Below are 26,705 nucleotides of genomic sequence, written 5' to 3'. Positions count from 1 at the left end.
GAGCCTGATCCTGTGAATTCTGGCTGAGAGAGTGTCATTTTACCCTCTGACTTTCTGGTCAAATAGGGCCCAATTCCTATGCTGGTTTCTCCTCCTCCAAACGCCTCTGAAAGGCAGATGAATGGAATTTGATGGATCCTGCATGTTCTAAACTGTAACGTAAAGGTGATTACAATTTAGAATTCTTTGGCTCTGTGTTACCCACTTCAGTATCTAGGAAACCAAGCAATCAAGTATATCTGAAGCTGATACCAGATTGGATTTTTTTTTAATTTTTAAGAATTAAAACAATTTTTTTTTTATGGCTATACCTGTGACATTACAGAAGTTCCTGGGCCAGGGATTGAATCTGAGCCACAGCTGGCGACACCTGATACTTTAACCCACTGCCTGGGGCTAACCTACACCTCAGCAGGGACCCAAGCTACTGCAGTCAGATTCTTAACCTGCTACACCACAGCAGGAACTCCTGGATTTTTTTTTTTTTTTATAAACAATGTTTTTTAAAAAGTGTTTGTGATAATATATCAAAAATGTTTTTACACTGCTTCTCCCCTCCAAATTCCAGATGAATGTTAACCTGTTGAACAGCTGACCGACACAAGGAACATACTCCTTTGCTGTCAAATGCACATACACAGACCCATAGCTACTCCATAGTAAAAACAAAACCAAACGGTACCAAACCTTTAGAACTTTCGGAGTGTCCCTACCTGTGGCCACTGAATCAAACACATCCCTGGGAAGAGTAATCACAAGTTAACCTACTAAGAAGTCTTTCATTTTAGGATTGTAACCTGTATGACTAGTTCAGTTAGATTGGATGGACACGCAAAGGAAACATTTGCCTTCACAGCAATGTTTGCATGATCTATTCAGAAACAAATCAGCATTTCACTGCTTGCTGTGACTATTGCAGTGTTTGTCTGATGGCCTCTAGGCTAGAAAGTATAAGTCATTTGTAAGTGTTGATTCATTGTGTTGATGTAATCAGACCTGATGAATGTTTCTAAATCATTAAAATACTTAAAGTGTTTTATATTTAAATGTTAAATTCTTATACTGTATAAGATAAGAATATCAGTTTGGAGTCCAGTTAGGATGAATAAGCCATCTTTTCATTTGTGAAATACCTGGAAAAACAGAAAAGAGAATAATTATAAAAGTATATAAGTATCTCAACTTTTGTGTGTGAGGAGGAAATAATTCGTTGAAAAATTGGATTATAAACTTTACAGGTTTGAGTAAGTACATTTAGAAGTTACTTACTCTCCCTTGGCCTCCATGTCTTTGTTTATATAAGAACCAGACAGGGAATTCCCATCATGGCTCATGAGGATGCAGGTTCAATCCCTGGCCTTGCTCAGTGGGTTAAGGGATCCGGCGTTGCCATGGGCTGTGGTGTAGGTTGCAGACGTAGGGCTCGGATCCGGCATTGCTGTGGCTCTGGTGGAGGCCAGCGGCTACAGCTCTGATTTGACGCCTAGCCTGGGAATCTCCATGTGCCTCGAGTGTGGCCCTAAAAAGACAAAAAACAAAAACAAAAGCAAAAAACAACCCACAGAGATCCTGTAAAATGAGATCAGAGGTTTTTACACATTTTTAGCAGAGGTTTAAGATGCCAGGGGGAACACACATACAGATTTGATTTTAGTGTGTTAACGAATTTAATAAGTCAATGTTCAACACTGGCTTATAAATACATAAGAAAATGAGACACTAAAGGGTGCAAACATTTGAAATTATAGGTAAAGGATGGCAGTTAAAGACTCAGAATGCAATTACTATTTGCATTTTGTTTTACTTGCAGGACAGCATGGAGTACAACATAGAAATAGTTGTAAGTGGAAAAGTGGCAAGAGTGTTTTTTTTGAGGGGGGATTTGTTTTGTTTTGTTCTTATATTTGTCTTGCAATCTGAGAATGGTCTTTAGTTTAAAGTCTGTACAAAAACTTGACAATCCAGTTCATTCATTACTGGTTTCCAGTTTGTTAAAATGTGGTATTTAGCAAATGTATGTGTGTGTGTGTGTGTGTGTGTGTGTGTGTGTGTGTGTGTGTGCGCGCGCATGCGTGTGCATGTAGCTGTCCTTTATTGAGGACTAGTGCTGGGCATACTACAATGCACTTTATATACCTTGTTATACGTAGGAATTAGAGTAGACTTGCGTCACAGCTACATTTAATTTAATTTAATTTAATTTTTTTGCTTTTTAGGGTCACACTCACAGCATAGGGAGGTTCCCAGGCTAGGGGTCGAATTGGAGTTGTAGCTGCCGGCCTACACCACAGCCACAGCAATGCCAGATCCAAGCTGCATCTGTGACCTATACCACAGCTCACAGCAATGCCGGATCCCTTAACCCACTGAGCAAGGCCAGGGATTGAACCCGAAACCTCATGGTTCCTAGTCAGATTCGTTTCCGCTGTGCCAGGACAGGAACTCCTATATTTAATTTTAATACTTGGAAAGAGAGAGGTAAGGAGAGTAATTAAAGAACTCAGGTATTTTGTCCTCCCTACCTGGGTGTCTGTTATTAAATTACTATTTTATAATAATTTAAAATATAATTTTAACTGTTGCCTGTTTTGATTTTTGATGTTATCGTGAAAGGAGAAACAAAAATGTCATTTATTTAGTCTGATTTAGCAAATCCATCAATGCAATTTTTCATCTGACAAAGCACAATAGAATATATATACATCAACCCATGACTTGTGGGTTGTTTTAGACATTTAATTGGGAAATTAGCATTTGATGAAAAAATTTCATTTTCTCTGAATCTGTAATGTAGTTCTCTCTTGCTTTCCGTTTTTCTAGTGTTGCCCATTCAGTGTGCAGAAAAGCAGAAGTTTACTTTTCTAACAATAAGAATACTTGTTCCTTTTTATCAGCATCTGTTTCCCACTTGGTTTCGGTGGCCATTCTCCAAAGTCCTCAATGCTTTGCATTTTGTGTGAAGCAGCAGTACCAAATTGTAGCAGCTGTACTCAGTGAATACAAAGAAACAACTCTTTCAAATAGGCCTAACTAATTATAAGCGCAGTAATCAATAGATTTTAATTTGGTGTTTTGCACTCAGGTTGTAATTGATTCTCGAAAGAATCAGGATATTGGTAGGACCTTTAAAATATCTTAATCCACAGCATTCTCATTTTATTTATTTACTTATTTATTGGTTTTTTAAAATGATTTTTATTTTTTCCATCGTAGCTGGTTTAGTGTTCTGTCATTTTCTACTGACCCAGTCATACATACAAATATACATATATACAGTCTTTGTTTGTTGTTTTTTTTTTTTTTTTTTTGTCTTTTTAGAGCCGCACTCTCAGCTAAGGAAGGTTCCCAGGCTAGGGGTCAAATTGGAGCTGCAGCCACCGGCCTACACCACAGCCACAGCAAGGCAGGATCCGAGCTGAGTCTGCGATCTACACCACAGCTCCTGGCAACACCAGATCCTTAACCCACTGAGAGAGACCAGGGATTGAACCTGCAACCTCATGGTTCCTAGACAGATTCATTTCCACTGCACCACAATGGGAAATCCACATATATACATTCTTTTTCTCACATTATCATGCTCCATCCTAAGTGACTAGATAGAGTTCCCAGTGCTATACAGCAGGATCAGCATTCTCATATTGAATTTATTTTTTTATTTTATTTGATTTTATTTTATTTTTTGTCTTTTGTCTTTTTGTTGTTGTTGTTGTTGTTGTTGCTATTTCTTGGGCCGCTCCCTCGGCATATGGAGGTTTCCAGGCTAGGGGTTGAATTGGAGCTGTAGCCACCGGCCTACGCCAGAGCCACAGCAACGCGGGATCCGAGCCGCGTCTGCAACCTACACCACAGCTCACGGCAACGCCGGATCGTTAACCCACTGAGCAAGGGCAGGGACCGAACCTGCAACCTCATGGTTCCTAGTCGGATTCGTTAACCACTGCGCCACGACGGGAACTCCCAAAGCATTTTTTTTTTTTGAATTTATTTTAAAAGAAAAAGAAAAACTGCCATGTTAGGTAAAGCACCCTGAATTTCCTTTGTCAGGATCCAAAGCCACACACTTTTTTTTTGTTTGTTTTTTGCCTTTTCTAGGGCCGCTTCCGCGGCATCAGACCCAGGCTAGGGGTCTAATCGGAGCCATAGCCACCAGCCTACGCCAGAGCCACAGCAACGCGGGATCCAAGCCGTGTCTGCAACCTACACCACAGCTCACGGCAACACTGGATCCTTAACCCACTGAGCAAGGCCAGGGATAGGACCTGAAACCTCATGGTTCCTAGTCGGATTCGTTAACCACTGCACCACTACGGGAACTCCACGCACATTTATTGTAGAAGGATTAAAATGTTGGATAAGATTTTAAAAGGAAACTTGATTTACATACTTGTGCAATCTTAACATTCCACAGAACTCAGCTTGAAAGCCAAGGGAGTGGCTGATCTTGTCTTTTTGAGTGATTATCTCTGGGCTTATTGGTCTTACCTTTTAGGAAATGACAGCAGCCTTATGCTACAGGGATAGACCAGGGTTTAAATGTTGTAGGGTCATCTCTTGGGATCTAGGAGAGAAAGCAAATGAAATACTTAATGTTATAATACCATTGCAATATTTCACCAGGAAAATGATATTGAATCTGTAGGTTTTGAAAAATGTTTCTGATGGGAGGAGGCAGGATTTTCCTGGGGACTGTACCATTCCTTTCAAGTGACAACTCTGAAGAGACAGTGGGTTGGGGTTGTGATATTTGCTACCCATAATATTGGGCTAAGGGTCGAATCAGAGCTGCAGCTGCTGGTCTACACCAGACCAACAGCAATGTGGGATCCAAGCCACATCTGCAACCTACGCCTCAGCCTGCAGCACCACCGGATCCTTTACTCACTGAGCGAGGGCAGGGATCAAACCCACATCCTCATGCTTACTAGTTGGGTTCTTAATCCACTGAGCCACAAGGGGAACTCTGTGTTTTCTATCTTTTCTGCATCTTAGATGTGAATCCCAAAGAGAATTTTAAATTCTGTGAACACGTTTGGGGGAGGGGCATGGGAAGGGGAAATGGTGAGACTGAGAATTGTTCACAGCCTGCAGACCCAGACTCCTCTGCAGTGACCTGAGATCACCTTCAGCCAAGTGATTCATGTGCTATGATGCTCTTGCCAGGTGACCTCCGGGCTCACTGCTCTATCCTGGGCTACAAGTCCCAAGAAATTGACCTGTTTGTCCTCACATCCTTTCTCTGTTGGGAATTCTCCCTCTTAGGTTTGGCCCCCAAACACAATGTACATTCCCCCCACTCTGCTTGCTGTCATGTTTTTGTTGACTTTTAGTAACAAAGATGTTAAACACATAAACAAGCTTCCCATAAATAGTGTAAAATTATGAAGATGCCTGAAATCTTGTCTCCTAAGCTTATCTCCCAAAAGTACAAAAAGAGGACAAAAAGCAGTAAAAAACACAGCCCAACTCCTAACCTGGTTGGGATATCTTTACAAGTTCCACGTTTACTATTTGCTTGTAATCTGTGTTGAAGTGCAAATGGAAGGGACTAGTTTGCCCTCTTCAAAGGGACATCTCTGATTTTCTACCTAAATGCTGCTTTGGGAGTTACTGGGCTGTCTGACTTCTGTTCCGCCCGGGCTGGGCTGGACACTGGACAGTGCTCCTCAGTCTAGTCTAGGTAGATTCGGGTCAACTCTTAAGCTAAAGGCGATCAGGATTTTTTAGTCTCTTCAAAAACCTACTTCCTATTCTCCTCTCCTCCTCATTAGACCTGGGTTCCTGGGGTACCCTTCTGCTTTGGGACTCAGATCCATACTCAATCGGTCATCTTCTTGCTACCCCAGGCTTCTTCTCCTTCTTTTTTTTTTTTTTTTTTTTTTTTTTTTTTTTTTAGGGCCCTGGAGATTCCCAGGGTAGAGGTCGAATCAGAGCTGTAGCTGCCGGCCTATTCCAGAGCCACAGCAACATAGGATCTGAGCCTTGTCTGTGACTTACACCACAGCTCACGGCTACACTGGATCCTTAACGCACTGAGCGAGGCCAGGGATTGAATCCGCATCCTCATGGATGTTAGTCAGATTCATTTCTGCTGAGTCACGATGGGAACTCCTTACTTCAGCCTTCTCGAGTCTCACCTACTCTCAACTTCTTTTTTTTTTTTTTTTTTGTCTTTTTTTGTTGTTGTTGTTGCTATTTCTTGGGCCGCTCCCGCGGCATATGGAGGTTCCCAGGCTAGGGGTCAAATTGGAGCTGTAGCCACCAGCCTACGCCAGAGCCACAGCAACGCGGGATCCGAGCCTCGTCTGCAACCTACACCACAGCTCACGGCAACGCCGTATCATCAACCCACTAAGCAAGGGCAGGGACCGAACCTGCAACCTCATGGTTCCTAGTCGGATTCGTTAACCACTGCGCCACGACGGAAACTCCCTACTCCCAACTTCTTAGATGAGGACACAACTTTCTTTTTTCTTTTTTCTTACTCTCTCCCTCCCTCCCTCGCCTTTTTTTCTTTTGAGGGCCATACCTGCAGCATATGGAAGTTCCCAGGCTAGGGGTTGAATTGGAGCTGTAGTTGCCAGCCTTCACCACAGCCATAGGATCCCTGGATCTGAGCTGCCTCTGTGACCCACACTGTAGCTTGTGGCAACGCTGGATCCTTACCCCACTTAATGAGGTCAGGGATCGAACCCGCACACTCACATACACTGTGTTGGTTCTTAACCCACTGAGCCACAATAGAACTCCACTTTTTTTTTTTTTTTCTTAAGGACCCCAGCTTTGGGATTTAAACTGCTTTTCATTGGCCTTTGCTGATCTTCCTTTTAACTTCTTCCTTGTTTGGACCCATCATGCCCTTCTTCCTTCCTCCTCTTTCTCCGTGGTTGGTTTTTTTTTTTTTTACTTTTTAAAAATTTTTATATAATTATTTTAATTTTTTTCATTATAGCTGGTTTACAGTGTTCTGATGGATGATTGGATTAAGAAGATGTGGTATATATACACAATGGACTACTTCTCAGCCATAAAAAAGAACAAAATAATGCCATTTGCAGCAACCTGGATGGAACTAGAGACTCTCATACTTAGTGAGAAAGAGAAAGACAAATGCCATATGATATGACTTATATCTGGAATCTAGTATACAGCACAAATGAACCTTTCCACAGAAGAGAAAAATCATGGTCTCCGTGGTTGGTTCTTGACAGCTATAGTTAAAGTAATACATTCACCATGGATGTCAAGACTGATGCCACTTCTGGGAGTTCTGTTGTGGCTCAGCAGTAACACATCCATGAAACACAGATTGGATCCCTGGATCCGGCATTGCAGTGGCTGTGGTGTAGACCGGCAGCTGCAGATCTGATTTGACCCCTAGCCTGGGAACCTTCATTAGCTGAGAGTGAGGCCCTAAAAAGACAAAAAAAAAAAAAAAAAAAAAAAAAAAAGACCGATGACACTTCTAGTTAAGTCTTCTGAGATATTCTGTTTCCATCCACACTGGTTTCAAAGCCTAGTGTCATCAACCCAGGATTGTTCATCAGATCCTCACGGTGCAGTAACAGAGGAGCACAGGAACCCTCCCTTGTCCAACCCCGCACATTCCAAAGAAAGGTTGAGCCAGAGTTCCCGTCATGGTGCAGTGGTTAACGAATCCGACTAGGAACCATGAGGTTGCGGGTTCGGTCCCTGGCCTTGCTCAGTGGGTTAAGGACCCGGCGTTGCTGTGAGCTGTGGTGTAGGTTGCAGACACAGCTTGGATCCTGTGTTGCTGTGGCTCTGGCGTAGGCTGGCGGCTACAGCTCCGATTAGACCCCTAGCCTGGGAACCTCCATATGCTGCGGGAGCGGCCCTAGAAAAGGCAAAAAAGACAAAAAAAAAAAAAAAAAAAAAGGAAGGTTGAGCCCTTGACCAGCTCCTGGGAGACAACACCTAAGCCCTTGAAATACCTTACCTTATAGGAGTGTTTTTGTTTACCTGAGCCTTGGGTCACATCATATCCTTTGACCTCCGGAAAGGCTGGACATGCAGGTGATCTGTTCCTGTGTGACTGATTCCCTAATACAAATCTTGGACACCAAGGCTCAGCTGAGCTTCCCTGGCTGGCAATACTTTGTGTATCTTCTCACATATCATTGCTGGGAAAAGTAGGTGCTGTCTGCGTGACTCCACTGGAAGACCACTAGAATCCTCATCTGGTCTCTCCTGCACTTGGCCCTGTGTTCTTTTGCCTTTGCTGATGCTACTATCTATCCTTTCAATGTAATGAGCTGTTGTCACGAATAGAACAGCTTTCTGAGTTCTGTGAGTCTGTCACTGAATCATGGAAATGGAAGGTAACTTTGCTGACCTCTGCTGCCGTTATCACCATCATCAGTGCATACTGGCCACTTACTACGTGATGACTCCTAAGTGCTTTTCATGTATCTTAATCAAACCTTTTAACAATGGTGTAAAGTAACCAGAATTATTCTCTCCACAAACTTCTCCCCCTATTTTATACAGAAACTAAGTGATCAGAGAAATGAAATCATCAAAAGTAGGGCTGGTTTTCCAACCCAGACCCCTCTGATTCCAGGTCCATATCTTAACCACAAAGCTACAAAAAGTCCATCATAACTCACTTCCCTGACCTGATGAGGTGGCTGCCTTCTTCCTGTTTTCCTGTTCTGCATCGCTTATTCCCTCTCTTAATCTGAGGGACGCCTCCAGCTTTGCCCATCTAAAGGTAACCTTCCAGAGACCAGGCAGGAGAGCTTTTAGACGCAAAAATATACACTCACTAACAGTTTCAGATAATCCCCTTCAGCAATAAGAAAGGCCACTGTGTGAAGTATCACCATGTATTGCAGGAAACAAATCCCTGCATTCCTGGCACAAGCATGTTCAATGTGAAACCAGTTTCACAACAAAATACCTTCCAAGACAGTGTGAGAGGCAGGGAGAGGAGGACATGGTGGAGAATGAGTGAGTGCACGCCTGACTATATGTGCATGGGTGTGCACTTGTGTCAGGTGGTCTGTGTGTGCACCACATGGGAACAGAACTACAGGTTCTGTATTCTGAGGGAGGCTCTGTGGCCACCTCCACTAAGTCGTCTCCCATCTCCTGAGTCGGGTGGTCCGAGTCTGTGCTCCATCTCACAGAACCCATGTGACTCAAGTGTGTTTGTGCTGCTTTAAGGCTCTGCCAATGGTCTGTGGCTCAGCTTTCAGCACAATGGGCTGGAGACTGTGTTTCCACACGTTGTTGGGGTAGGTTCCAAAACCATAAGGCAAAGGAATGCGGGCTTCTAGGCCTGGCAATGCACCTCCCCCTGCTCAGAGAAACGCAAGGCTGTGTGTGCAGGTATAGGGTTGAGGACTAGCAACTGGGGACAAAACAGCAGAAAGCAAGGCAGGTAAAGCAGGCTGCCCCCAGCACAGGAAATTCTCACATGCCCTTCCTCTTTCATCTGGCAGGAAGGGCTTCCTTTACTGCACTAAACAGGTGGCACTTTTTATTTCAAACTGAGGTATAGTTGATTTACAATGTTAATTTTTGATGTACAAAAATGTGATTCAGTTATACATCTACACATATTTTTTTCTTTCTCTCTCTTTTTTTTTTTTTTTTTTTGTCTTTTTGCCTTTTCCAGGGTTGCACCCGTGGCATATGGAGGTTCCCAGGCTAGGGGTCGAATCCAAGCTGTAGCCGCAGACCTACGCCACAGCCACAGCAACTCGGGATCCATGCCGTGTCTGCGACCTACACCACAGCTCACGGCAACACCGGGTCCTTAACCCACTGAGCAAGGCCAGGGACCGAACCCGCCACCTCATGGTTCCTAGTTGGATTTGTTAACCACTGCGCCACGAGTGGAACTCCGGTAGGATCGTGTTTACATGCTGCCAGCTTTCTCAAAGGCTTAGGCGTCTAAAATGCTAAAGAAGCAGAAAGGAAAATGAGACAGGGTGATAGTGATGGAGAAGGAGGAGAGTAGGTGGAAAGACGCTGTTTTGAGTGATGGAGAAGGAGGAGAGTAGGTGGAAAGACGCTGCTTTTGAGTTTTCAAAGTAGGGAATGTCACAGTCTCCAGAAACAAGACCGTCACCAACCTTACAGAATAGTAGGATAGGACAGCCGTGGCCACTTGGAACTGGGTAGTAGTCCAAATGAAAGGACTCTTTCCCATCAGGTTACCATAAAATCAGGCCCCTTGGAGTTCCCATCATGGCTAACCCTAACCCTAACCCTAACCTTACTGCCTAGTATCCATGAAGATGCAGGTTCGATCCCTGGCCTCGCTCAGTGGGTTAAGTATCCGGTATTGCTGAGCTGTGGTGTAGGTCGCAGACATGGCTTGGATCCCACATTGCTGTGGCTGTGGTGTAGGCTGGTGGCTACAGCTCCAATTGGACCCCTAGCCTGGGAACCTCCTTGTGTTGCAGGTGTGGCCCTAGAAAAGACAAAAACAAAAACAAAAACAAAAAACCAAAAAAACCCCCAAACTTTTTGCTGCTAATGATAACAAGGTAACAAGGTTTTTGTATTTAACCTTCAGCAATAAGAAAGGCTGCAAAATTCTCCAAGGCGATATTTTTCTAGTTTTTAAGGCTGTGAAACCTTTCATGTCTCTGAATCCTAAAGATTTTTAAGAAAATGAAATCACTGTTTCTAAGGAAGATCCTAATTTGAAAGTGTTAATTAGGCATTTTCTGTATACCCTTAAAGGAAATTTCCCTTTTTTTTTTTCTTGTGGAGTTTTAAACAACTGAACAAAACACATTTTCCAAGAAATGCACTTTTCTTTCTCCCATCATCAAAAAGGAAATTTTGAATAGAAATGATATTTCTGGCCATATCTAGTTGAGCCGGGCTGCTCTGTTGGCTCAGAATGGAAATTACTGCCAGCCACACTGTTCTTCTTCTCCTTCTTTTTTTTTTGCTTTTTAGGGCCACACTCAGGGCATATGGAGGTTCCCAGGCCAGGGGTTGAATCAGAGCTACAGCTGCTGGCCTATACCACCACCACAGCAATGCGGGATCCAAGCCACATCTGTGACGGACATCACAGCTCATGGCAATGCCAGATCTGCAACCCAATGAGTGAGACCAGGAATCAAACCTGCAACCTCATGGTTCCTAATTGGATTCATTTCCACTGCGCCACAATGGAAACTCCCAGCCACACTGTTCTGACCGGGAGTTAGCCACCTTCTAAGAAGGGGTCCATGAAGGAGTTCCCACTATGGCACAGTGGGTTAAGGATCCAACTGCAGTGGCTTGGGTTGCTGTAGAGGTGTGCATTTGATCCCCTGCCTCGGCTGTAGTGTAGATTGCAGGTGGGGCTCAGAGTCAGTCTCTGGCCTGGGAACTTCCATATGCCATGAGTGTAACCAAAAAAAAAAAAAAAAAAAGGCCCATGGATAAGAGCAGTAATCAACAACTCTCAGAGTTTCCAATGTGGCTCAGCAGTAAGGAACCCGAAGTATCTGTGGGGACTCAGGTTCGATCCCTGGTCTGGCTCTATGGGTTAATGATCTGGCATTACTATGAGCTGTGGGGTAGGTCACAGATGTAGTTTGGATCTGGCATTGCCTTGGCTGTGGTGTAGGCTAGCAACTGCAGCTCCAATTCAGCCCCTAGCCTGGGAACTTCCACATGCTGTGGGTGCTACCCTTAAAAAAAAAAATTCTGATCAAAGTAACAAAGCCACATAGGTAAAAAAAACATTAATATGATTGTTCAAATCATAGAACTTTTTTTTTTTTTTTTTTTTTTTTGGTCTTTTTGCCATTTCTTGGGCCACTCCCTCGGCATATGGAGGTTCCAAGGCTAGGGGTGGAATTGGAGCTGTAGTGCCAGCCTACGCCAGAGCCATAGCAACACAGGATCCGAGCTGCATCTGTGACCTACACCACAGCTCATGGCAACACCGGATCCTTGACACACTGAGCAAGGGCAGGAATCGAACCCGAAACCTCACTGGTTCCTAGTCGGATTCGTTAACCACTGAGCCATGACGGGAACTCCAAATCATAGAACTTTTTATAACAAAAATGCTCCGGCCTTCTTTACCAATGCCTGCTTTTTGTTGAAGCTTAAAGCAAACTATCCATGAAAAAGAGGCTGTTAAGTCTTAAGAGTTGTTTTTCTGTCCTCAGCAAGTCAACTTGATTTAATGTGGAAATTTTTTTAAGCCTTTGGGAGAGGCATATTTTGAAAAAAGTCATTAACAGTTATGAAAGTTTGGTGGAGACCTTAACTGTAATATTTACAGAGTGACTTGTATTTACACAGTATCTTTACATGCATTATTTTCTTTAATTCCAAAGGAAAAATACTGAATGTCTGACCATCATTTCTGTTTAAGAAGTAGATATAGGAGTTCCCGTCGTGGCTCAGTGGTTAACGAATCCGACTAGGAACCATGAGGTTGTGGGTTCAATCCCTGCCCTTGCTCAGTGGGTTAAACGATCTGGCGTTGCCGTGAGCTGTGGTGTAGATCGCAGATGTGGCTCGGATCCCGAGTTGCTGTGGCTGTGATGTAGGCTGGTGGCTACAGCTTCGATTCAACCCCTAGCCGGGGAATCTCCACATGCCGTGGGAGCGGCCCTAGAAAAAAAAAGACAAAAAAAAAAAAAAAAAAAAAAAAAGAAGTAGATATAGGTTGGATGTTATTTACCTTATGGTGATAAGAAAGTTATTAAAAGAAGAGATTTTGGACTTTCCAATGCTTGTGTTCTCGTACACAGACCTTCTGATTGTCTCACCTTCTTGTTTGTCAAAATTGTCTTTTGACCACAGTATTCAAAGGCCCCATACAAAGAGTGACAGTATCTAAGTTTCTTAAATTTTTTTTGCATCGTATAGCATTGCATGACAGTATAAATCATTCCATATTTTAAAAAATCACATTGTAGTTTGATCAAATGAAATTTCTCATACAAGCTTAGATTTGTTCCAAAGTGTTTTAAAGAAACCAGTCTGTATGAAGAGCCAGGCTATAAGAATTTCAGGAGATCTGCTGTGAATTATGGTTTCTGAAGATCTGAAGAAGTAGACCTGCATTGTGCTAGAGGCTACTTGCCAGGAAACTGCGGATTGGATAAGGTCAATCCAGATTTCACCTTGCTGATGTGATGAGTGGTGTGACTGCAGATTTCTATTTCTTTAATCCCTCTGCCACAGAGAACAACAACTGCAGCCTTTCAATTACAAGCCTTTCGGTTTTTTTCTACCAAGGAGGCAAAATTATGAAGAAAGCCATTTCTGGGGACTGCTTAGTCTCAGCTACTTTGAATCCACTGAAACTGCCACAGGACTTTTGCACGAGCCTGGAACACACCATAACCAGCTTTACAACTGCTCTCCCACTTCATTCAGGTCTTGGCTCAAATATAAACACTCCAGACAAAACTTCTGTAATGATCTAAAATAACCTCTCAGAGTTCCCATCTTGGCTCAGTGGTTAACGACTCCAACTAGGAATGGTGAGGTTGAGGGTTCGATCCCTGGCCTCACTCAGTGGGCTAAGGATCTGGTGTTGCCGTGAGCTGTGGTGTAGGTTGAAGACTCAGCTCAGTTCCTGAGTTGCTGTGGCTGTGGTGTAGGCCGGCAGCTGTAGCTCCGATTTGACCCCTAGACTGGGAACCTCCATATGCCACGGGTGCAGTCCTAGAAAAGACAAAAAGACAAAAAATAAATAAATAAAAAAACCTCTCCATCACATTCTGGCCCCCTACACTTCTATTTTACTTCACAGTATTTATCACCACCTGAAATAATGTTGTATGTTTGTTTACTGTCTGGTTTCCCCAATAGAATGTAAACTCCCTGTGGCAGAGATTGACTATTGCACTATTTTCTAGTTCCCAGCAGTGCCTGGCACATGGAAAGGGCTGAGTAAAAATGCTGGACGAATGAATAATCGCATGGTGAATGATCAAAGCTAGGGCCCCATCTCTTACCCCTTTGACTTTAAGAAAAGATTAAGGCTAAGTAAGAAAACTTTGCTCTATTAACACCCGGGGAGAACCCAGAGTGAGCCAAGTGCTTATAATTTACAGTGATTGTTTGTCTTCCCCCCCCTGTCCTACCATAAACAACTGGAGAGAAGCATCTGTGAATTCAAGGCACCACTGTACTGCGAGTACCTCTAATTATGCAAGAAAGAAAGTATCCTTTAATTTCTTGAATTTGATTAAAATATGAAAGGTGAGTAGGGGGGTTAGCAAGGTGAGGAAAAGCAGGAAGAAGGTTCCAAGCAGAGGGAAGAGCTGGTGGTGGCCTCTGTCTTTGACACAAGGAAGAGCAGAAGAAGGCAGGTGTAGCAGGAGTGGAGAGGCCAGGTAGGATGGGGTACCTCATGTGGCTGGAGAAGTAGGTGGGGGCCAGCCGTGCTGGTCCTTGCAGGTTTATAGGCATGGCAGGGCAAAGTAAGCAGTTTTCTCTCTAACCTAAGAGCAATGGGAACCTTTTTGCCTTGGGTGCATGCTAGAATGACCTAATTGTATTTGTCACAGCACACATGTCTGGCTGCCATCGGCGTAGGGAGACCAGTTAGCAGGCTGCACTTTTTTTTTTTTTTTGGATAGTCAAGAAATAGATTTAAAGCAGGCTGCACTTTTTTTTTTTGATAGTCAAGAAATAGATTTATTAAGATAGGATGTTTGTGAGAGATGCAAGCAGGCAGGCAAGGAGGCTCTGCCTAGGAGGCTGCTTTGATGCAGGCTAGAGAAGTGATAACTGGACTTAGAGTCTCTAGAAAGTAAACTTCTTTTCTTTTTTTTTCGGTCTTTTTGCCATTTCTTGGGCCGCTCCCGCGGCATATGGAGGTTCCCAGGCTAGGGGTCTAATCGGAGCTGTAGCCGCCAGCCTACACCAGAGCCACAGCAACACAGGATCCGAGCTGCGTCTGTGACCTAGACCACAGTTCGTGGCAATGCCAGATCCTTAACCCACTGAGTGAGGCCAGGGATCGAACCCACAACCTCATGGCTCCTAGTCGGATTCATTTCCGCTGCACCACGACAGGGACTCTGAAAGTAAGCTTCTTGAAGGTTCAGATCACTCTCTGTTTCATTCACTGCTGTACCCCCAGCACCCAGAACAATGCCTGGCACATGTTAGGTACTCAGATGTTTGCTTATTGAACGAATGCCGTAGACTGGTGGAAGAGATCCTTAGGGGTTCAAATGAATAGGGCGTGGGGAAGGACTAGCTACTGAGTGTGTGAGAGAGAAATGTCAGGCCAAGTCCAAGGTTTCCGGTTTGTGGTACTATGTGGATGGAGGACTACTGACATTTCCTGTGACAGGAAGTGGCAGAAGAATCTATATTTTGTGTTTCCGACTCTCTTTGTTAAAGAGAGTCAGGACTTCCTCCTCTCTGCCTCCCTTGGGAGGCCCCCCATCCAGGCTGGCTTTTGATTGTTCTCCTCTCTTCATGTCCGGCCAAGGAGAGGGGGTCTGCAGGCCAGAACAGAGAAATTCTGGGATCACTGAAGTCTTGTCAAGGATTTGAAGAAGTCTGTATTGTCATTGATTCAAATATATGAGAGGTCCGTGGAATGGCTGGGAAGATTGTGGATCAGGATAAGAATGAAAGAGACAGGAGTTCCCATCGTGGCTCAGCGGAAGTGAATCTGACTAGTATCCATGAGGACGCAGCTTCGATCCCTGACCTCGCTCAGTGGGTTAAGGATCCAGTGTTGCTGTGGCTGTGGCAGTGGCCCTGATTTGACCCCTAGCCTGAGCACCTCCGTATACTGTGGGTGTGGCCCTAAAAAAAAAAAAAAGAATGAAAGAGAAATTGTCCTTTTCAACATGTTCTAAGCAGCCTTCATAACAAGAGGCTTATTAATAAGAAGTTAAACCTTCTGCCCTGCCTCTGCCTCCAAACTTTATTCCAGTGGCTGTAAATAAAGATTATGAGTTTTAAGGATAAACAACTTTGGTGAGGTCTTTTTCTCTTAAATATTAAGAAACTATAATTTTTGAGTGATATTGCATGGGAAAATGAGCTTCTCAATCCAGACTTCCTGTGAATGAAGGCTCAACAGAGTCACTCCTAATTATACTGTTCGAATCTTTTAAAACATTTTTTGTCAGGAATATCCCAATTTTGCAAAATGAGTATATAAAGAAGATATGTTGTACATACAACTATATGTGAATTAGAAGACAGTTAAAACTGTGTGTATGTGTGTGTTTGTACTTATATATATATGTATATACACAACCCAAAATGGTTATGATTATTTCTGGTTAGTGGGGTTATGACTGATTTTAACTTTCATTTTATTCTTTTTAGCATTTTCTGAAAAGACATAATGGACACATGTTACTTTTTAAAAGATCTTAAAAAGTTACTAACATGAGGCTAATAATTTGAAATATAGATTGTAACATGAGGTGATATTTAGAAACCACATACCCATTTATGGGTATTTCAGAAAATGTGAGATAACTCATACTGACTCTGAGCATTTGATTGATGAATGTACAAATTACTGGATGATTTATATCCATGAAGACATTTAATTACTCTTATCAAGAAACCATCAGACTTGGGAGAAAATATGGCCTCATTACATGGACCAGGTAGCCGACAGGCTGAGTTTCAAACAGTGAATGAAATCAAAGGGATTCACTTCTTACCACTGCATATGACAGAGTGACTTTGCCAGAGAACTGGACTGCTAAAAACAGCCTGAAGTCGGAGTTCCTGCCATGGCTCAGCGGCTAATGAACCCGACTAGGAACCATGAGGATGAGGGGGTTCGATCCTTGGCCTTGCTCAGTGGGTTAAGGATCTGGCGTTGCTGTGAGCTTGTGGCTCTGTTCTGGTGTGGCTGTGGCTGTGGCTGGCAGCTGCAGCTCCAATTAGACCTCTAGCTTGGGAACCTCCATAGGCTTCGGGTGTGGCCCTAAAAAGCAAAAAAAAAAAAAAAAAAAAAAAAAAAGAGGCCTGAAAGAAATCTTAGAAATGAAGGAATTAATTTTCTTTTTTTTCTGTCTTTTTGCCTTTTCTAGGGCCACTCCGTGGCATATGGAGGTTCCCAGACTAGGGGTCTAATTGGAGCTGTAGCTGCCAGCCTACACCAGGGCCACAGCAATGTGGGATCTGAGCCGTGTCTACACCACAGCTCAGGGCAACGCCGGATCCTTAACTCACTGAGCGAGGGCAGGGACCGAACCTGCAACCTCATGGTTCCTAGTCGGATTCGTTAGCCACTGCGCCACGACGGGAACTCCAGGAATTAATTTTCTAAGAGCTGGGACATTTGAAGACTGAAAATGTTATACCCAGGCAAGAAAGGAAGACTAGCGGTATCTTTCTGTTGTGTTTTTTAGTTTCCCTGACCTGCACCATTCCAGAAGAGGATATTTATTACTGCAACATGTGATCAGGAACATTTTTTTTTTTTTTAAATGGCTGCACCTGCAGCATATGGAGGTTCCCAGGCTAGGGGTTGCATCCAAGCTGCAGCTGCTGGCCTACACCACAGCCACAGCAATGCCGGAGCCTTTAACCCATGGAGCGAGGCCAAGGATTGAACCTGCATCCTCATGGATACTAGTTGGATTCTTAACCTGCTGAACCACAACGGGAACTCTGGGAATATTTTTTTCGAGGTCTGAAGTGCTTGTGCTTTGAGGGTGAAGGTCATGTGATTCCTCAGTTATGGTGTCACCGGTGATATTAGGTAAGCAGCCACAGTGCTCCAGGCCAAAATCAGCCTAGAGAAGGAGGTCCTGGAGTGGAGGAGGGCTGGTTCCCTGGTCTTGGCCGTCTGAGGAGGGAGCAGCCCAAGGCAGGTGATTGGAATCCTTTCTGTAAATGGGGTAATTGTGTGAGTGTCAGCCTGAGAGGCAGAACTGTCTCTGGGAGACCTGCAGGGAAACGCAGGGTGGGCAGTGTTACTGACGTACGAGAAAAGTTGAGTCAGAGTTGGAGATGGGAGAGGACGGATCGTGTAGGGGAAGGAAATGAGTAATCATGACACATCCCTTGAAGCAATATTCCTAAATCCTGGGATGCATTATGCTGTCACTCATGGGCTGGCTGTTTTGAAGAGGTTGGTTAAGTATTTGGGCTTCTTTTAATATAGATATGAAAATACATATTTCTTTTTTTTTTCTTTTCTTATCTTCTTCTTCTTTTTTTTTTTTTTTTTTTTTCGGTCTTTTGTCTTTTAGGGCCATACCCGTGGCATATGGAAGTTCCCAGGCTGGGGGTCGAATTGGAACTGTAGTCGCCGGCTTATACCACAGCCACAGCCATGCAGGATCTGAGCTGTGTCTGTGACCTAGACCACAGCTCATGACAACGCCAGATCCCTAACCCACTGAGTGAAGCCAGGGATCAAAGCTGTGTCCTCATGGATACTAGTTGGGTTCATTAACCACTGAGCCATGACAGGAACTCCTACACATTTCTTTTAGGAAGTAGAGAATTAATTCTTTTCTCTCTAGGAGGCAATATACTTCTACTGGAGCCACACAGTCTGGGCTTGAATCTTGACCTTGGGCAAATGCCTGTACCTCAGTTCCTTCAAAAATAAAATGAAGAAAACAATAGTAGTTACCTGTTAAGAGTTGTAGGAATGACTAAGGAGATAATCTGTAAAATATTTATTACAGTGCGCAGTCAATGCAAATTACTGTTATTATTTTTTTTGTTATTGTTTATGTTAGGAAACTATGAGGAAATTGGCACAGGGTGGACTCAATGACCTACCCAACTTTGTGTGTCTGCCACAATCAGCAAGTGGGGACTGCTCTGTGCATGTGAACCTAGCAGATGGCTCCTGAGTCTTTGCCCCAGGCTGGGAGGCATTGCCACGAAATGGAATGAGGTGGAAAACAACAGCAGGTAATGAGATGACGTGCTTTCTAAATGAAGGACAGATTGGGTGTCCCTGTGTTCATATAGGGAACATGGAAAGTGATATTATCAAATACGACTCCATGACCTGGGTTATTTTTTGTGTTTGTTGAAGCACAGGATAGATTAGGGAGGATGGCAGGAGGGAGGGAATAATTAGAACAGTTTGGTGAGATCAGTTAGTTTCACAGTAACTATTAATTTTTTCTTTTTCTTTTTTTTTTTTTTTTTTTTTGTCTTTTGTCTTTTTGTTGTTGTTGTTGTTGTTGTTGTTGTTGTTGCTATTTCTTGGGCCGCTCCCGCGGCATATGGAGGTTCCCTGGCTAGGGGTCTAATTGGAGCTGTAGCCACCGGCCTACGCCAGAGCCACAGCAACGCGGGATCCGAGCCGCGTCTGCAACCTACACCACAGCTCACGGCAACGCCGGATCCTTAACCCACTGAGCAAGGGCAGGGACCGAACCCGCAACCTCATGGTTCCCAGTCGGATTCGTTAACCACTGCGCCACGACGGGAACTCCCTTTTCTTTTTTTTAATTAAAAAAAAGTTTCTGGCTATTAGTTTTTGAAGCATAATCAAGGTATCTTACTTCAGAGTTGTCGAGATGATCAAATTATGTAACAGATGGGGAAGTGCTTTTTATAAAGTTAAAATTACTCCATATTCAAAAGGTATTTGCGTAACATTTTTATCATCTTGTCCTTTGATTAGCTTATATAAAGTGCTCTTATATATTTTATAAAGGGCTTATAATATATAAAGTGCTCTTATAATTTGATTAGACACACATTAGGTTATAAATTTACCTAAGTGGTTTAAGAAGGAGGAAGCAGAAGTCACCTTTTAGGAAAATAAACAATAATTCCATACCATCTCCGTGAATCGATCTGCACAGGCCATTCGAACCCATTCTGGGGTCGCTGGGCTCTTCACTATGAAGTCCTCAGCTAGGTCTCTTTCTCTGCGGGCTGCAGCCACAGCATCAGTGATGGCGAAGAACACAGATGACCCCAGGAACATCCCGGACTCCCCCAGGCCCTGCAAGAAAGCACATTTGTTTTAGAAGCTTCTACACTAGACCATAAGCCTCATAGGTGAGGGGCAGGTCTTTTCCACCATTGTATCCCCAACTCCTAGTACAGCGTCTTGCACACAACAATTTTCAGTAACTGGAGTTGGAGTTCCCTGGCGACTCAGTGGGTGAAGGACCCAGCATTGTCGCTGCTGTGGCTCTATTTACTGCTGTGGTGTGGGTTTGATTCCTGGCTCAGGAACTTCCACATGCCATGGGCACAACCAAAAAAAGTGTTTGTTGACTGACTTACCGACTGACTGAAGCTTGAGTACTCTTCAAAATCCCAGTGTCACCTGAACCTCCCTATTTAAAAATTCTGTGTAGGTGAAATCTTTATTCTATAGGAAAGCAGTGTGTGTGTGTGTGTGTGTGTGTGTGTGTGGTGAGGGAAGGATACGCTCTTTAAAAAAGCACATTCCATAGACTGAACTGGACCACTTCATGAACAGAGAGAAAAAATGCTTCATTATGACTCCAGGGTCAGCGGAGGCAAGGTAGTCTAGAAGAAAGAGTATAGACTATGGTACCAAATGATGAGTTGCAAGCCTGTCACCTGTAGGGAACAGTCAGGTACGTAAATGAATGATGTGGGCAGATGCAGGACAATAAGGAATAGTGGGGATTATGGGCAAGTGGAGGCAATCCTGGGACCTATCTAAAGGGGCAGCTCTTCTTTGACTCTAGCTAGTTGTTTCCAGGAATGCAGCCCAAACTACCAGATCATCCAATTTTTCAAGAGCATTTAGATATCGTATTTTATTTTATTTATTTTTGTCTTTTATCTTTTTAGGGCTGTACCCATGGCATATGGAAGTTCCCAGGCTAGGGGTCTAATCGGAGCTACAGCCACCAGCCTACGCCAGAGTCACAGCAACACTGGATCTGAGCCGTGTCTGCGACCTACACCACAGCTCACGGCAATGCTGGATCCTTAACCCACTGAGCAAGGCCAGAGTTTGAACCTGCAACCTCATGTGTCCTAGCGGGATTTGTTTACACTGTGCCACAACAGGGACTCTAAGAGATTGTATTTTAATGGAAGATCCCTCACTTTTGGAAACACCGTGTAGGCCACAGAAAACGCATTTGCAGGCTGGATTCTGCCAGTTCTCTCCCCCACCCCCCGAACCCCAGTTTGCAATCCCTGAGCTGGAGAGATGGCGTTTGAATCCTCACTCCCTGTGTTTCTCTGAGTGAGATCTCATCTCTGAGCTCCTGCTCTTGTATCAGTGAAATTCAGGCAATGATACCTACCTGACAGGGTCTCGTGAAGTTCAGGAAGCACCTAGCACAGCACCTGTTAACTGGCAGGGTCCTGTTATCATTACATAGTACACCCCATGGAGAACCTGCAAACCCATGATTTTCTGGACGGTCTCCCATGAGTGACCGGCCACAAGCACAAGGATGCAAGGGCCTGCTCTGTTACTTTTGGTGGCCTGAAGGTTGGGCTCTGAGCTTTCTTTTGCTTTTCCCCTTTGAGTGATGTCCAGCCCCATGAGAATCCAAAGGTGCTGCTGACTGTTTTTCCTTTCAAATTTGCCCCGCCCCCTCGACGCCCTCACCTTCATTACCATAACTATATGCCCAGAGGAGATTTTGGGGCTCAAAGTGGGATCCAGTTTGGAAAAGGTAAAATTTCAGCAGATATATGTGAACTCATTTTTCTTTTCTTTTTCTTTTTTGTCTTTTTGCCTTTCGAGGGCCATACCTGTGGCATATGGAGGTTCCCAGGCTAGGGGTTGAATCGGAGTTGCAGCCGTCTGCCTACACCAGAGCCACAGCCACATGGGATCCGAGACTCGTCTGCAACTTACACCACAGCTCAGGGCAATGCTGGATCCTTAACCCACTGAGCAAGGCCAGGGATCGGACCCGCAACCTCATGGTTTCCAGTCGGATTCATTAACCACTGCGCCACGACGGGAACTCCTCATTTTTCTTTTTAAGTATCAATTTGCTGCCCCTCGTAAGCAGTCACCCAAAAGAATTTAAAGAAACTTTTAACAATCCAGATCAAACCTAAATGAAGTTTCTACCCCAAGGGGATTTTTCACGTAATGGACATATCACGATGCAAACAAATGCTGATCTTTCTTTTAATTCTCAGTTTCACTATTTACCAATTACTTAACGTCGGTGTCTTTGTTTCCCGACACTGTTGACACTTTGGACCAGATCATTCTTTCTTGGTGGGGGTGGGGGGCTGTCTCATGCATTGAAGGCTGTTTAGCAGCATCCCTGGCCTCTGCCCACTAGTAGTGACATTTTCCCCTAGTTGTGATGACCTGAAACCTCTCCAGACATTGCCACATGTTCCTTCAACTGCCCCCCCACCCAGTTGAGAAATACTTCTTCAGATCCACTTCTGAGTATGGGTATGACTGAGAATTCTGATTGCCCCACGGGCAATCATAAGGAGTTGGTAGGGCTGGGCAGGAATCCAGCTCTTCCGAGCCCTCGTTCAGGGTTCTGTCCAAGCTGCCGATGCTTTTAAGATTTCAATAGCATATGCTTTAATCCCATTTAATATTTTAGTCTTAAGGGTTTTTTTTTTTTTTTTTTTTTGACCACACCCAAGGCATGTGAAAGTTCCGGGACCCAGGGATCAAACTGGTGCCCCAGCAGTCACCAGAGCCACAGCAGTAACCACACTGGATCCTTCACCCCCTGAGCCACCATAGAACTCCAGTCTCAAGGTTCTTAGTGAGAATGTCTTAAGCTACAATGTTATTCTATCAAATCAAAGCTTTTTGCTGAATTTTAGAGTATTTCAGTGAAAAAATACATATACATATATTTTAAATTTTATGGTGGCACTCGCCACATATGGAAGTTCCTGGGCCAGGGACTGAATCTGAGCTGCAGCTGCAACCTACACCACAGCTGGATCCTTTAACCCACTGTGCCAGGCCAGGGACCAAACCCCACCTCTGTGGTGACCTGAGCTGCTGCAGTCAGGTTTTTAACCCAGCGTGCCACGGCAGGACTCTGAAAGACGATATTAATAAATAAAATCCTTGGCCCGGGATTGCCATTAGGTGGATCATTTATCTTCTCTGAATCTCATATTTCTCTAGATGATTCCAAGTTCTGACAGTCTTTCATGACTGGATCCTGATAACGGTTGACCTTTATTTTTTTATTTTGTCCACCTGCTTTCAGGCCAAGCCATCTGATCCATTCCATTGTGTGCTAGTAGATTTGAACGCTTACCTTGGATGAATAGATGGTTAATGGGGTTTGTGATGATGGCAGCAGGGAGACATTAAACTCTTGAGGGACGTCAGTGATGGTTGGAATTTTGTACGCATCTGGGCCTCGAGAGTACAGGACACCTTCTGGGGAATATTTCAGCTCTTCAGTGGTATAGAGGCCCATTCCCTGAATAAATGAACCTTCAATCTGAAGGGAGAAAATGTCAAGCTCTGTGACATTGTGTGCTTATTTTCAGAAGGCCTCTACCTACCCCACAATGACACCCAGGAAGCAGCATTCATCCAGGTGGGCCAGCACCTACCTGCCCAATATCAATGGCTGGATTTAGACTACAACAGGCATCCATGACGATGTCCGTTCTGATTTTCTGCCAAAAATAAAAATTACTTGACCATAGAAACTTGAATTAAAAATATTAATGAGGGGTCCCCGCTGTGGCTCAGTGGTTAATGAGCCCGACTAGGATCCATGAGCACTTGGGTTCAATCCCTGGCCTTGCTCAGTGGGTTAAGGATCTGGCATTGCCATGAGCTGCGGTGTAGGTCACACATGTGGCTTGGATCCTCGTTGCTGTGGCCATGGTATAGGCCAGTGGCTATAGATCCGATTTGACCCCTAGCTTGGGAAGCTCCACGTGCCGTGGGTGTGGCCCTAAAAACAAAAGACAAAAAAAAAAAAAAATACTACTTTAAGGTTTATTCAAATGTTCCCAATTTATACCAGAACTCTTATTAGTTAATTAGAACTGCATCAAACCCCATCAGCATTAGAGATGGTAAGACATCTGCTAAGCTCTTCAAAATTTAGCACATGGACTGTCGATGACCCCAAAAGGTCTTCTGCATTCCTGGTTTTGATTTCTCTTAAGGGACTCCAAAGTCCAAGGCATGGTGGTGTTTTTGAGTGTCACTTAGTAAATAATTGAAGCTGCTTGTTCATCTGAGTCTCAGCCTGGATTTGTTATAATATAATCATAATATAATCGTGAGCTCATCTAGACCTCGTGATGGTTTGCTGTCAGTGGTATCATCTCCAGTTCACTGAAGAAATCATGTAGCCATGGTGGCATGTGTGAACTTGGGGATTTGCAAGATCTTGGGTGTGTTAAGGTTGAGTGTCAAGACCAATATGCTTCCTTCCCTGAGAAACATCACACTGCCTTGGCCCTTCTGTTGTGTCCCTGTGCATGTGCATGCAGGTTGCGAAGGAGCCACAGAAAATCCAGCAAATCTGTGGTCTGTCCCAGAAATATCTCTGGGCTTTCCTTCTGCCCCCATGTCCAATGCTCCTTCTGATAACATTGTCCCTCTCTGTTTAGGCCCAATGCCTGGGCTCCTACTTTCAAGTCCTTTGGGTGGGAAGCTCCTTTTTTGACTCAATTGTCGGCCTTTCAGATGCCTGTGATGGGCACTGGGGCCAGCCTTCGTCCATTCTCAACCTGGGTAGGGCAGGAGGTAGACACACCTCAGGGTAGGTTTCAATTCATATCCATCTTGAAACCTAATGTATTCTGCACTATAGGTGTTGGAAACTGGGAAGAAATGGCTGTCCACTAACTCAATCTTCAGATGTTTTAGTTCATCAACCACAAACAGCTATCAGCAATAGGGCCTGCCATTTAATTTCTCTGATTAAAAAAAAAAAATGGAGTTCTCGTCGTGGCTCAGTGGTTGACAAACCTGACTAGCATCTATGAGGATGTGGGTTTGATGCCTGGCCTTGCTCAGTGGGTTAAGGATCCGGCATTGCTGTGAACTGTGGTGTAGGTCACAGACATGGCTTGGATCTGGCATTGCTATGGCTGTGGCATAAGCCAGTGGCTATAGCCCCGATCCGACCCCTAGCCTTGGAACCTCCATATGCCGCAGGTGGAGCCCTAAAAAGACAAAAAAGACCAAAAAAATTTCTCTAATTCCTCTTTATTTAAAGTAAGTTTTGCCTCTTTAAAGAATGAAGTTTCTTTCCTCAGGGATTTATACCAAGACCCCAGGCTGAACTGCCAGATAAAATAAGTATGTCCAATTATTGCATGGAGCAAATTTATACCAGAACATTATTTGTTGTTTACCTGGAATTCAAATTTAACTGGGAGTCCTATTTTTTTATTTGCTAAATCTTGCAACATCACCTTTAGGGTGGAGGACCAGGCAACTAGTTGACTTCTAAAAACTGCTTCCCATCCTATGTGAACCCTCAATAGGTTATGGGGAGGGGGTCAAGACACTGGCACTTGGGCTTTTGGGGGGCCTGGGGTAGGACCCCCAGGTTGGTCACCTACCACCAAGGCATCCTTGTTTGCAACAGTGTGCTGTGCAAATATTATCATTATCTCTGTGTACCAGGAGGTGAAAAGCATCTTGAAACACAGTTTTAAAATAATGCTGTGAGTAATCTGTGATCCTAATTTCATGAGTTGACTTCTTCACAATGATTTAGAATGAAAATGGAGACATCATATTAATGTCCCAAGGATGAACTTGAGTGGAACGTGAGGGCAACCTTTTCATTTACGGCATTGTTATCTAATTTATAGACTATTTAAGTAGGGGACAAGTTAACCAACAACGGGGCAATAAAAGACATTTTGATAAAATTTATGGCAGTATTTGCAAAGTCCTTCTTATTATACACGAACTGGCCAATTCTATTTTGAGTGGTTCAAGATGATGTTGGAATAATTTGTGTATGGAATTTAGATGTGCCATCAGTTCATTCTGTAAATTTCCAATAATTTGGATTATATACTATTCTATTTTAAGGTTTCTGTAATCTCTCTGTTTCGGGCATGGTACCTGGGGTTTATACTTTGTGATGGAAGTTATTAGTTTTTGGTTAAATATGAACTCTGCCTCCAGCAGGTGGTTTCTTAATGCTCAATTAAATAGCAAACATGAAAACTATTTTAACTACCTCCCTCCCTTCTCCCACAATCTATTTCATTCTTTTTTCTTTTCTTTTTGTCTTTTTGCGTTTTTTAGGGCCACTCCTGCGGCATGCGGAGGTTCCCAGGCTAGGGGTTGAATCGGAGCTGTAGCCACCGGCCTACACCAGATCCACAGCAACTTGGGATCTGAGCCACGTCTGTGACCTACATCGCAGCTCACAGCAACGCCGGATCCTTAACCCACTGAGCGAGGCCAGGGATCGAACCCGCAACCTCATGGTTCCTAGTCAGATTCATTAACCACTGCGCCACGATGGGAACTCCTCCCAAAATCTCTTTCTTTAGGACCAGTAGTACTCGGGATAATTGACTTTGGGGAGATATAATATTGCTGTGTGCTTTCTAAACATTTACTCAAGACAATTTATGAAGTTACCTAGTCAGATAAGTAACTTGACCTTCCTTTAGAAATAGAACCCCCCACCCTCCTTTTGGGAAAATAAACCTTTGGAAAGTAATTTTGTCTGAAATGGAATAAAAACTTTACTGCAATTGAGCAATTCCTTCTTGATGTAGAAATTCCTTTTTGAGTAGAAATTCAAGATAAAGCTGGGTCTTTTGACATTCCCATGGAATTGAAAGAATCTCCT

At 43.8% G+C, this 26,705-nt stretch overlaps 1 protein-coding gene across 3 annotated transcripts in view; it reads right to left on the bottom strand.

Moving 5' to 3' along the window:
- The window catches only part of AOX2 (aldehyde oxidase 2), a 103,288-nt gene continuing 77,023 nt past the window's right edge, over positions 441–26,705 (bottom strand). For 2 of the 3 annotated variants that reach the window (XM_021074625.1, XM_021074624.1), the window contains 5 exons: positions 23,473–23,538; positions 23,169–23,357; positions 19,748–19,915; positions 4,486–4,561; positions 441–1,133 (listed from right to left, as the gene is read on the bottom strand). In XM_021074625.1, the coding sequence (XP_020930284.1) occupies positions 4,508–4,561; positions 19,748–19,915; positions 23,169–23,357; positions 23,473–23,538 (477 nt within the window). In that variant the 3' untranslated portion in view covers positions 441–1,133; positions 4,486–4,507. The remainder of the gene's footprint in view (positions 1,134–4,485; positions 4,562–19,747; positions 19,916–23,168; positions 23,358–23,472; positions 23,539–26,705) is intronic. The other variant, NM_001308472.1, reaches the window with a different exon arrangement.

This window comes from Sus scrofa, chromosome 15, assembly GCF_000003025.6.
Source record: "Sus scrofa isolate TJ Tabasco breed Duroc chromosome 15, Sscrofa11.1, whole genome shotgun sequence".
Taxonomy (NCBI): domain Eukaryota; kingdom Metazoa; phylum Chordata; class Mammalia; order Artiodactyla; family Suidae; genus Sus; species Sus scrofa.
This window is presented reverse-complemented; position numbering and strand designations above follow the sequence as displayed.